Source organism: Symphalangus syndactylus, chromosome 14 (assembly GCF_028878055.3).
Source record: "Symphalangus syndactylus isolate Jambi chromosome 14, NHGRI_mSymSyn1-v2.1_pri, whole genome shotgun sequence".
Lineage (NCBI taxonomy): Eukaryota > Metazoa > Chordata > Mammalia > Primates > Hylobatidae > Symphalangus > Symphalangus syndactylus.
Window position 1 is genome coordinate 64,564,974 of NC_072436.2, and position 12,405 is coordinate 64,577,378.

Genomic DNA, 12,405 nt, shown 5'->3' on the forward strand with positions numbered 1-12,405 from the left:
AAGCGAGGACCCTGGGTACTGGCTTCTTGGTGCTACAGAGCGGTTACAGCATTGGCCCTGGTCCCTGGATTCCCGTCTCCTCTCACTACCACATCACGTTATTTGCATTTTGGCATGATTTTTAAAAGAATACTGTTCATAATTTGGTCATTTGTAAGACGGCTTTGAGGAATAGGAGAGGTGGGGGAGCATTCAAGAATTCTCCTTTGCCTTTATGGAGTGTTGCTGCCTGCCCTTTGTGCAGTCACAGTGTTTGATCCTCTACACTGAGGGGGAGGTGCTGCAGCTTCTTGCCATACCCCTGTTTTCCTGGATTGGCAGGAACAGCCAAAACCAGGTCTCCAGACCCCATCTTTTCTTCACACAGTCTTTAAAAAGACTGGATTTCCCCACCTGCCCGTGTAGTCTACACCCACAGGCTGCTCCTCCCAGAGACTAAATGATAGGGGCATGTCGATAACAAGAAATTAAATTCCTTGTGTATGTTTTGGTACTTGCTTTCTGCTTTTAGAAAATTGAGTACATATCAAGTTCTAGGAGGCCAAGTGACATCTAATTTGAGCTCTGCTGTGTCTGTTCCAGTGGCTGTCAGATCCTGGGAGAAGCTGCCTAGGTGGCTCCTTGAGGGTGGACCTCCTACTCTCCTTCAGGAGCCTCTACCTGGTCGTCTCCTCCTGCAAATAAAGTGGCCATTCTGTGGGCCTGCTCAGCCTTTTTTTAGAGGTTGGTTCTTCCTATGCAGTCAGCCCTTCCTGGCTCCCCTCTGGCAGTAGGTTAACTGACACCTGCGGGGATCTTTCTTCCTTAGAAGAAAGTCCCAGGGGAGACAAGTAAGCACATGGGCAGTTTACCTTTTCCTGCTCTACTGTCTAGAAGTCAAGTCTGAAATGTTTGTTTTTCTTCAAAATTCTTTAAGTACATGAGTATAAAGGTTTTTTAGCCCACTTTTTGGAGACTGATAAATTTTTTATTAAAAAAAAAACTATTCATTTTTATAGACAGGGTCTTGCTAGGTTGTCCAGGCTAGATTTGAACTCCTGGGCTCAAGTGATCCTCCTGCCTCAGCCTTCTGAGTAGCTGGGAATACAAGTGTGTAGCACCCTGCCCAGCTGATAGAAAATTTGATTTCTCTAACCAACAAGAAGTCATCAGAATATAGATGCCCACTTTCAGTTAGTGAAGATGTTTATTTCTTGGCTGAATCTCACGTTTTTCTGGTACGAGGGAAATAAAGGATTTTTTTCTTTTCATTTCTCTACGGGATGAGCAACAGTTATTAGGCTTTAAGTTATTGCTAGCGTGGCTGAAACAGAATCATAATAGTCCTTTCTCTTTTGGCTGAAATGATGACTGTTGAAAAGAATGTAGCACTGTCCATATTGTCCTAACTGGCCTGTTGTCTTCTGGAGAGCCCGTGTGGTTTGGTCATGTGATCTGTGGTCTCAGCTACCCCAACTGGGCCTCCTTGTAACGATCGTTGTACCCTTTTCTCCGGTAGGAAGATGGAGATGTTTCCTCACTCGTGGACTGCACCTCAGGAAAGATAAAGCCAGTGAATTGAGGATTGCGGAGTATTGCACACATTCAAGTGTCCTGCAGTGGACACCATGACACTGACTCCAGCATGCCTAGAAATCACCGTGGGGGCTTCTTAAGAGAGTGGCAGCCCCTCAGCTCTGCCCCCAGAATGACTGGATTTTTGAATGGACTCCCAGGAAGTTCTGATGTATCTGGTTGATGGACCACACTCACTGGTGGAACACTGTGGGAAAGGTGGGGTGTACCCCTTTCCCAAGCATTCTCTGTCATCTACTTTTAGAAAAATAAAGTATGTGTAGAAACATAGGAGGCTGCCAGACATACATAGGTGGAGCTGCCATCTGAGGTGAAGATGTTCAGGTCAATTAATTCACCCGTATTCATTGATTGGGACTGGGTTTTCACAATGTTGATTGACCTGTGATTGTTAGGTTTGGGGAGGGGAGTGGAAAGGCAGCTCCCTGACAGCCGAGCGTGACCTTCAATGATGGCTGCTCCCCATAGTTTCCTTAGGGACCTGATGTAGACCCCACCTGAAAGGTGAACATCCTCCTCTCAGCACACGATCAGCCGCACCTTGGTGGCACAGAGGCACGGGGTACAGAGGTGTGTGCCTTCACCACAGGCCCACCTGCGTTGCTTGGAACTGTGAAAAGCCTCTGTCTCCCACGATGGGGAACTCTAGATTTGGAAAGAATTTCCCCACCCAGCTCCTCAAGCCTTCGGAGCACATTTTTATGGAATACTTCTTGCCTCCTGGGGCATAACCCTAGCCTTGGAAATTTTTTTTCCAGTTTTGTTCTGTTTGCTGTTGCTGTTTTGTTTAGTCTCTTTCCAGTCTCTACTCTCATTCGAATTCTGTGTTTTCAAGTTTACCAGAAAATTTTCCCCCAGCTTGTCCCCTGCATGTATGGGGATCTAGCTGTTATTTTATGGTTCCCGTCATGAGTCACTCTCAAAAAAGAGCAGATGATCCCAGACTTTGGTTGGAGGTGCCTCATTCACAGGGAGTGCCGAGCCCTCCTGGGGAGGATGCGGTTCTTCCTTGGTCAGTCTTGAGCTGTGGGTCAACTGTGGCTGGGGAGAGCCTGACTGATGTCTCCGCACTCCTACTCGAGGCCCTGTTGGAGGTTCAGGGGAGCGCCCATGCTCTGGCCTTTTGTTGTTTGGCTGTTGCTGCCTTTCTACCTGTGGTTCTCTCAGGTGCTTTGTGCACAGGGTTTGCAGTTGCAGGGGTCAAAAGCACACATTGCTTTAGGTTACAGCATGAGAATTTCAGGGGATAAATGGCTTCATGCACAGGTAGACATAGAGGTGCAGACCACGTGTTGTTATGTCTTGTGCCTTCTCCTGTCCTTGGCTTCTTGCTTTCTCCTGTGGCTGCTTCAATCATAGGTAAACTCTGACTCTGCCCCTGTGGTGTGTTCCAGCAGCTTAGCAACCCTGCTAGTTTCCCAGAAGTTTTAGGAACCGTCCAGAGGGGTCTACAGGTGGTCCAGTCTGGAGTCTTAACATATCACTGATCTAGCTGCTGGGCGGGGGAGCTGTGGGGCTTTGATTGGCCTGGTCTGTGTCCTGAGCCTACTCCTGGCGAGTTTCCCAAGGATGACTGAAGTACTCTTTCCAAGAAGAGGGGGATTATGGTTGTTACATAGGCAAAATCAATGATTCAGTTTTCAGAATGGGAATGAAATATTATTTGGTTTAAAGAACCTTACCTAGTTCTGGGGACTAACTGTAGAAAAGTGAGTATTCCCTTTTATATTGAATAGATATGGCTTTTTACGCGGAGGCTCTGAAGCTCCCAGGGCATTTCAGAAGGCCTGACAATTTCTGCATTGCTCATGGTGCTACTTCCCCAGGCCATCTCAAGCATTCAGTTTTCTTTGCTGTTGGTTGGAATTTATTGACTCTGTGTGGTTAACAATAGTTACCTAATGTGCGTCAGCACCCTGATTTCTTAGTAAAATGAATGATTAATTAATACAATTTCAAAACAGGTTTTTAGGGCTAGGGCTAGAGTGGGGAAGGTGTGGCTGGTGGGGTGGTGGCCAGGAGCCTCTGCCTGGTCATCTCGTCCTGCAAATAAAGTGGCCATTCTGTGGGCCTGCTCAGCCTTTTTTTTTTTTTTTGAGACAAAGTTGCTCTGTCACTCAGGCTGGAGTGCAGTGGCATTATCATGGTCCACTGTAGCCTCCATCTCCTGGGCTCAAGGGATTCTCCCATCTCAGTCTCCTGAGTAGCTGGGACTGCAGATGTGCACCACCATGCCCAGCTAATTTAAAAATTTTTGTTTTTTATTTTTTGTAGAGACGAAGTCCCACCATGTTGTCCAGGCTGGTTTTGAACTCCTGAGCTCAAGTGATCCTCCTGCCTTGGCCTCCCAAAGTGCTGGGATTATAGGCGTGAGCCACTACACCTGGCCCTATTCCCGTGACAGCTGTCTTGGAAGGTACAGAAAGGTTTCTTTGCCTTGAATAATGGATCTCACTTTACACCTTGGTGTCTTCATTTAAAAATATTTAAAGTTTTGACAGAATTGTACAAGTTCATGTACTTCATTTATCACTTAGCATCAAAGAGTTCTAGGTAATAACTGATGATATGATGATAGAACTGGATTTCTAAAGGTGTTTCTAGTTACTGAGGATCCTTTCAATTGTCAGTATGTAATTTATAAGTTTTTTGTTGTTGTTGTTTGTTTGTTTGTTTTTGCTGTATTGGGTCTAAACTTTTAACAGAGTTATAATATTGTTTTTCCTTGTTTTGACAACCCTACCACCTCCACCTCTAACATCCTTATCTGGCGTAGAGGTTCATGAGAAATGATTGTGAGCTGATCACACACTTCCTCAGGCTTGAGTGAGGAGCCCAGAAGGTAACAAATGATCCTGTTTTAGTTGCATTTGCATGTGCATTAGTTCAGTCTCAGCAAGCTGGAAGCAAGAAAATTGGAAAATTGAGAAAGAAAGTTTGGAAAGTGGAGCATGCAAACTTCGCGAAAAAGAGGGAGAACAAAACAAAACTCAGATTCTAGAAATAACAGAATGTGCCTGGGTACGGTGGCTGACGCCTGTCATCTCAGCAGTTTGGGAGGCCGAGGCAGGTGGATCGCTTGAGGTCAGGAGTCCGAGACCAGCCTGGCCAAAATGTTGAAACCCCATCTCTACTAAAAACACAGAACTTAGCTGGGTGTGGTGGCAGGCGCCTATAATCCCAGCTACTTGGGTGGCTGAGGCACCAGGATCACATGAACCTGAGAGGCAGAGGTTGCAGTGAGCCGAGATTGTGCCACTGCACTCCAGCCTGGGCAAAAGGGCGAGACTCTGTCTCCAAAAAAAAAAAAAAAAAAAGAGAGAAATAACAGGATGTGCCATGGAATGTGGTATGTGTTTGGAGCTTGGAGCTTGCCCTTGGGATGGACTCATGGCAGATGTTTGCTGGGAGAGGAGATGTTTAAATATTTACAGCCAGTCCTGTGGTTGAGGGGAAGCAGTGAAAAATGAGGACCTGAGGTGTACAAGGTCAATTGTGTCAAAGTAATGGAAGTCCAGGTGTTCAGCTGGAATAGCTGGAGCTTTGTGCCCACTGGCACTGCTGGAGTCCTGCCTCATGGCCCACGCATCATGGGCTGTCTCACGGTTGGAATAATTAGTTTCAGCCTCCAAAGTCTCGCTTAGGTGAGGTGCGTAGTCCAGTTGGCTTGGAAAATGAAAAGCCTCGGCCGGGCGCGGTGGCTCACGCCTGTAATCCCAACACTCCGGGAGGCCAAGGTGGGCGGATCACGAGGTCAGGAGATCAAGACCATCCTGGCTAACACGGTGAAACCCCGTCGCAACTAAAAATACAAAAAAAATTAGCTGGGTGCGGTGGTGGGTGCCTGTAGTCCCAGCTACTCAGGAGGCTGAGGCAGGAGAGTGGTGTGAACCCAGGAGGCGGAGCTTGCAGTGAGCCGAGATCACACCTCTGCACTCCAGCCTGAGCGACAGAGCGAGACTATGTCTCAAATAAAAAAACAAAACAAAACAAAAAAAAAACGAAAAGCCTCCAGTGACTTTTCTCCTAGTGAGGATTATTTATTTGTTTATTTTTTTTTTTTTTTAGAGACGGGGTCTCACCATGTTGCCCAGGTTGGTCTTGAACTCCTGAGCTCAAGTGATCTGCCCACCTCGGCTTCCCAAAGTGCTGGGATTACAGTCGTGAGCCACCACGCCCGGCCCCTAGTGAGGATTTCTTAGCTCCATACCTCTCACTTTTCACCATCCGCCTGTGCCAAAAGCTGCTCCTGTCTATAAACTTCAAGAAAATAGCAGGCAGCCATGAAAATTACATAGGCCTTATTTTAGTTTTTTGACTGTAACCGGTATTTTATTATTTTATTAGCTTTTTCCTTTTTCCTGAAGTTTAAGTATTTCAGAGACCATCAACAGATGTCCTTTGAAGTTAGTCTGTTAGAGAAAGCCCCTGCCTTGGTCAACAGCCCTGTGTCTTAATTGTTTGGAGTTCCTTTCCCAGCTTGTGTCTGGGAGGGCAGCGGCACCTTGGCCCTTGCTCACAGCAATCACTGCCTTTTCTTTGCTGCCAAAGGTCTAGGAGGCTCATTGGGAGCCCTGGCTGGGCCTCACAGCCTCCCTGGGAGGACACTGGGCCCAGCTGGAGGTCTTCTGCTTCCACCCACAAGGTCACCAGATAGGGGAGGGCAGCAGAGCCCAGAGCATTGTTTCTCACTTAGGAAAGTGTTCCTTTTTTTTTTTTTTTGAGACGGAGTCTCGCTCTGTCGCCCAGGCTGGAGTGCAGTGGCGCGATCTCAGCCCACTGCAAGCTCCGCCTCCTGGGTTCACGCCATTCTCCTGCCTCAGCCTCTTGAGTAGCTGGGACTACAGGCGCCCGCGACCACGCCTGGCTAATGTTTTGTATTTTTAGTAGAGATGGGGTTTCACCGTTCACAGGATGGTCTTGATCTCCTGACCTTGTGATCCACCTGCCTCAGCCTCCCAGAGTGCTGGGATTACAGGCGTGAGCCACCGCGCCCTGCAGGAAAAGTGTTCCTTTTTTTTTCTTATGACATTCTCAACCATTTGAGACCATTTTACTGGGAAGGAGGTGGCCAAAGTCCTCTTTTTTTTCTTTACTTTTCTTTTTTTTTTGAGACAAGGTCTCACTCTATCGCCCAGGCTGGAGTGCAGTGGTGTAATCTTGGCTCACTGCAGCCTCCACCTCTCTGGCTCAAGCAATTCTCATGCCTCAGCCTCCTGAGTAAGCTGGGATTACAGGCGTGTACCACCACACCCAGCTAATTTTTTGTATTTTTAGTAGAGACGGGGTTTTGCCATGTTGCCCAGGCTGGTCTTGAACTCCTGAGCTCAGGCTGTCTGCCTGCCTGGACCTCCCAAAGTGCTAGGATTACAGGTGTGAGCCACCATGCCTGGCCAAAGTCTTTGTCAGTGGTGAATCCTAGCTCTGCCCACTTCTCTGAGAAGCTGAAGAGTCATACCTGCTCTACATCAAATGGAACAACAAACTGAAGGGCCTCGTGGTCCCTGGCACATTGTAAGGCTCCTGAACATTAAGTACCTCTGAACATTACTACTGATTTTGACACATATTTGCCCTTTAAGCTGGGAAATATTCATTAAAAATTAAAGTGTTCTTTTTTCTTTTTTCTTTGTGAGGCTCATCGTATCTTTGCCAGCAGTGAATGTTGCATCATGAATGAAAAACCTAATTACATCAAATGTGCAGGTCACCGTGCAAAAGTTTTTATCCCTGGTCCTTTCACAGCCTTTGCAGAATACGCCTGCTTTTAGCTGAAGCCCTGTTCTGTGGCTTCAGATAGAGTCAGATTCCTTGACATATTTGAGGGTGGAGAGAAGGCCTCCTTGGCCAGAGCAGATGTATGGGTTATTAGCAGGGTGAGATTTTACGAGCTGTCCCCTTTTTGTGTGTGGAAAAATCATACAAAGTGCTTTTTCCTGTTTTCTCACTTAACACTGAACAGCAATCAATACAGATGACTTCTGTAACCTTCTCCCCACATAACAAGCAAGCAGTCAGTTTTGCAGGACACCAGCTAGGTGTCCTTCAGTTCAGCTCTGATATTTACCTGGAGGTAGCTTCAGATCCCGTATGTTGAGGGCTCAGTCCCACAAGACCACTCCCTCCTTCCCAGCAGTGCAAGTCAAAGCCTCTGGAACTTCTGACCAACCAGCTTCAAGTTGAGACCCCTTCTTTGGGTTCAATTAATTCAGTAGAGTGGCTCACATAACTCAGGGAAATTGACTTATATTTACCTATTTATTATAAAGGATATCGCAAAGGATACAGATGAAGAGATGCATAGGCCAGGTGTGGGAGAAGGAGTGCCGAGCTTCCATGCCATACCTCGGTGCCACCCTTCAGGAACCTTTGTGTGTTCAGCCATCCAGAAGCTTCCCGAGCCTGTCCTTATGTCTTTTTATGGAGGTTTCATTATGGAGACATGATTGACTAAATGATTGGCCATTGGTGATAAACCTAATCTTCAGTCCCTCTCCCCTTGCCAGGACTGATCCTGCCTTGGTCTTTCTAGTGACCAGCCCCATCCTGAAGCTGCCTAGGGACTGCCAGCCCTCAGTCAATCATTCACATGCAAAAAGACATCACTATGGAGATTCTGAGGATTTTAGGTTTGGAATCCCTGCCAAGTGAGAGGGATGAAGACCAAATACATATTTCACATTAGCAAACCCTTCTTTTTGTGTGATTGTTTGTGATGAGTAGTCATTGTATTTCCTGTGGCTTTTCCTCGCATCTGCCACCTTTTGTTTACTTGCTTGTTTTTTTGGATGTGCCCATTACCCATCTGAGGCTTTAGATGAGGAAGGTAGGAGCTACCTGTTGTTTCTGTGGCAGGAACATCTTGAGAGTAAAGACCACCACAGGAAGAAAGGGAGGCGCAGGTTCTGGGCCTGGAGTGACCTTAGCTGACTGTGTGATTCCAGGCTTAGTTTCCTCACTTGTGTAGTGGGAAAAATAATCCTTCCCCTGAGGGTTTGAGGGTTTGGGGGACAGCCAAGCAGGTGGTCAGAATGGTGGGTGGAGCCCCTTGCTTCCTATCCGGGCCCTAGCTGTCCTAATCTACCTGGGGCAATCCCTGGAGACTTCTAGGGCCTCAGTTTTCCCATTTTATAGGTAAGGAACCTTCATCCCCTGCCAGACTGTGGCCTTCTCGAGGGCAGGGACTCTGTTTTTAATCTGTAACATTCATTTATTTAACAGTGTTCATTTCTGTGTCGGGCACAGTGCTAAGTGCTGGGTGCTCACTGGTGATGAGGCAGATGAAGGTTACCAAACTTGTGGACAGGAGCCTCATGTCAGAGACGTGGACCTCACTGTAGCCTGGTAAGTGAGTGTTATCTGGAGGAAGAGAGGGGATAGATGATGTGTTTGGTTGGAGTGAGTTAATGGATAGCCAGGGGTCTCAGCTTTCTTTGTGAAATGAGGGGCTGGGCTATAACCAGATTAGTTTTAAGGCTGTATTAGCTTGGGCCAGATGCTGGAGGCTTCTGAAAGCCAAGTGGAGGTCTTTATCCTTTTTCTAGAAGAGCTGTTAGGAATCTTTATAAATTCTTGAACAGGGAAGGTCAGGTGAAAAGTGGTTGTCAAGGAGAATTTTCTGGACATTCGGAAGCACGGTGGACCAAAGCAGTTTTGAAGGTATTGACAGGCATTTTTGAGTTAAGATAGACCTGACATTAGTCTCTTTCTTGTCCTCATGTGTATTTTTTTTTATTTAAATAAACTTAAAAAAAAATAGAGATGGGGGTATCGCTATTTTGACCAGGCTGGCCTCAAGTAATCCTCCCATTTCAGCTTCGCAAAGTGCTAGGGTTACAGGTGCGAGCCACCATATCTGGTCTCACATGTAATTTTAAATGTGCCAAGATCAGCTTCCCCCAGCGTTTCCAATTCTTCCACAGCTGGCTTTTGCCAGGCAGTGAAAAGACAACCCATAAACTAGCCATTCTAGTGGAAGTGTTTTGAAAATAGAGCAATAGTCATGATGTTTACTTCTTTTCTCCTAAAGGCTTAAACTTGAGTGTAAGTTTTATTGATTGTTGACTGGTGATACTGATTTTATCTTGGGTTCGTCCTAAGGAGGCTGGGTATGTCCACTCAGCTCCCCAGTTTTACCCAGTACCTGCTGCTGGACCAGAGTCTCCCACCCTCACAGGGGGCTTACGTCGCAGTGGAGTGGGTTTTCTCTTTCTCTAGGTCATGGCTTCCAGCTTTTCGAATCTGAGGCTCCAAAGGAGGAAATGACCATTCAGGGATCTTACTCCAGCTTGATGACGGAAACTGAACCTTCATAGGGTGTGCACTTACCAAGGACAGGAAGGTTTCTCTCTTTGAAGGGCTTTAAACTTATAACAGAGAAAATAAAAATGACGACTTCGTCTATCAGACGGCAGATGAAAAACATCGTGAACAATTACTCAGAGGCAGAAATCAAAGTCCGGGAAGCCACCTCCAATGACCCGTGGGGCCCGTCCAGTTCTCTGATGACCGAGATTGCCGACCTGACCTACAACGTGGTGGCCTTCTCGGAGATCATGAGCATGGTGTGGAAGCGGCTCAATGACCATGGCAAGAACTGGCGGCATGTGTACAAGGCACTGACCCTGCTGGACTACCTCATCAAGACAGGCTCCGAACGTGTGGCCCAGCAGTGCCGGGAGAACATCTTCGCCATCCAGACCCTGAAGGACTTCCAGTACATTGACCGAGATGGGAAGGACCAGGGCATCAATGTGCGTGAGAAGTCAAAGCAACTGGTGGCCCTCCTCAAAGACGAGGAACGGCTGAAGGCTGAGAGGGCCCAGGCTCTCAAAACCAAAGAGCGCATGGCCCAGGTTGCCACTGGCATGGGCAGCAACCAGATCACCTTTGGGCGAGGCTCCAGCCAGCCCAACCTCTCCACCAGCCACTCGGAGCAGCAGTATGGCAAGGCCGGGGGCTCCCCAGCCTCCTACCATGGCTGTGAGTAATGGAAGTGCTTCTCACCCTTTGCCAGAGCAGCAGCAATGGGTGACAGGTGGGGTGGGTGTCCCTGGGCTTAGGGAGTGGTGGCCACAGCTCGAACCTGTCCTCAGTACCCAGCTTTTGGCAGCCCAGGAAAATTGTCTTTGGTCTGGTTTGAGTTTTGGTTATAAAGAGACTTTTAGTCCCTTGGCTGCTCTGGTTCAGGGGTCTCTAATGCCCTTTGCTGCTCTGTGGGTCTCATTCTGTACATCTGGGCAGAAGGTGGGCAGAGGCAGGTCTTTTCTGCTTCCTTGTCAGAATGGGTCTGGCAGCAAAGGAGTTGTCCTGCTGCACATACAATGGGGAGTTGACTCTGGTAGCCAGGAGGAAACAAATGCTCTTTCTTGATAATCTTGTTTCTTTAATCTCATATTAAGTGTTTTTCTGCTGACTGAGCTTCAGGTCTCTTGAATGGCTCAGTATTATTCTACTTCAGCAAAAGAACTCATACAGGTTGCTAGTGTGAACAAGGCCTCCCTTCCAAACATGCAAATGAGAGTTGCTAGTGATTTGGTTGCATGGCTGGATCTGCATTGAGTGGGGCCGGTCTAGTTCTGGTTTTGCATGTTGGATTAATTTGGGTCTCTGCCTTATGGTCAGAAGAGGTTTCAGAGAACAGAGTGGAGTTCAGGGCCTGATGGAAGCTGGTCTCTGTGAGCCACATTGGCATCCTGGCTGTTCATTGGAAGTGGTCCCCCAACAGGTGTTTCTCCATTTTCACAGTGCTATTCCAGCCACAGTGTGGACCCCACACTCAGAGAGACAGGTGGCCCTAGTGGCCTTTGGGGGACAGGGTGAGGATGGAGGTGGGGATTGTGGAAGTTATATCTTCTGGCTGCTGAAACAAAAGTGCAGATCCCTAGTAACAGTATGTCAGCATAGCAGAAAACTTTTTTTTAAAGGAAGTTGTTTGTAGTTTGACAGACCTCAGTCAACCCTTGCTTAGTCAGTGTTCTGTTACCAGACCATTTACTAACATTTCCTGCTTTTGCAGGTTTCGATTTGACATTGCACCGCCACCACTAGCGTTTTGAGAAATGTGTTAAATGAGAGATTTGCATATTCAAGTCAGATTTCCTGCTTCTAGGAATTCTGAATTATTACCGAGCTTGGAGCAGGTTAACATATTCTTGTCCCATACGTAGTTGTCATTTTTCTTCTTAGTTTGAACTGTTTTGCTTAAGCGAAGGTTGTGACCTTGGTTAAACCGCGTGAAAACAATTTAACCTTAATCTCCAGAAGCCTCAACGCAGGGTTAAATTGCACCCAAAAAAATGAAGATTGCCCTTTAAGAAGTGAAACTGTTCTATTTCTCTCAAGGACCCTCTTACCAACCCCCAGAGAGGCTCCCTTTGGATTGAGTTGGTCCCAACCTGCCTTGACTTCCTCCATTCCTGTGACTGTGGCTGTGGCTTTGATGCAGGCCAAGGGGAGCTGCCATTCTCTTTATGTGCTTTTCATGATCATTATTCTCAAGAAGCCAGAGGATACTAAGCAAGGAGCTGAAACAGCTTCACGTTCCATGAACAATTTGTGGAACTTTGCAGATGCAGGGGTGGGACAGTGGGGATGCAGGAGCCTGGTTTGATCCACCCCTCCTCCTCATACCGAGTCCAGGGCCTGTAGCCATAGGTCCTGCTGGGCTAAATGATACTGCTGCAATTCCAGCTCTGACGTTTTTGGTTCCCTCAGAGCTTACGCTTGAGCTGCATGTTCAGGGTCAGAATGTGGTCAGTGGGCTTTTCACAGCTTCCACCGCAGTGGGCTGCGGGGTTGACCCCGAGCGGCCTTGGCCCGTACCTCCTG

The 12,405-nt window shown here is 47.4% G+C and overlaps 1 protein-coding gene across 13 annotated transcripts in view; it reads left to right on the forward strand.

Annotated features, from left to right (window-relative positions):
* GRAP (GRB2 related adaptor protein) overlaps window positions 1-12,405 on the forward strand; it is a 97,042-nt gene that overhangs the window by 35,627 nt on the left and 49,010 nt on the right. For 6 of the 13 annotated variants that reach the window (XR_008650964.2, XR_008650963.2, XM_055243252.2 and 3 more), the window contains exons 2-4: window positions 3,850-3,991; window positions 8,797-8,919; window positions 9,793-10,557. The exons of 1 other annotated variant lie outside the window; for it this stretch is intronic. Coding sequence is in view for 6 of the 12 variants with exons in the window: in XM_055243252.2 (XP_055099227.1) it covers window positions 9,963-10,557 (595 nt within the window). In the remaining 6 variants the exon portion in view is untranslated. Of the gene's footprint in view, window positions 1-1,498; window positions 1,774-3,849; window positions 3,992-8,796; window positions 8,920-9,792; window positions 10,558-12,405 lie in introns of those variants that run through there. 6 more of the 13 variants (XM_063617804.1, XM_063617805.1, XM_063617803.1 and 3 more) reach the window with 5 other exon arrangements.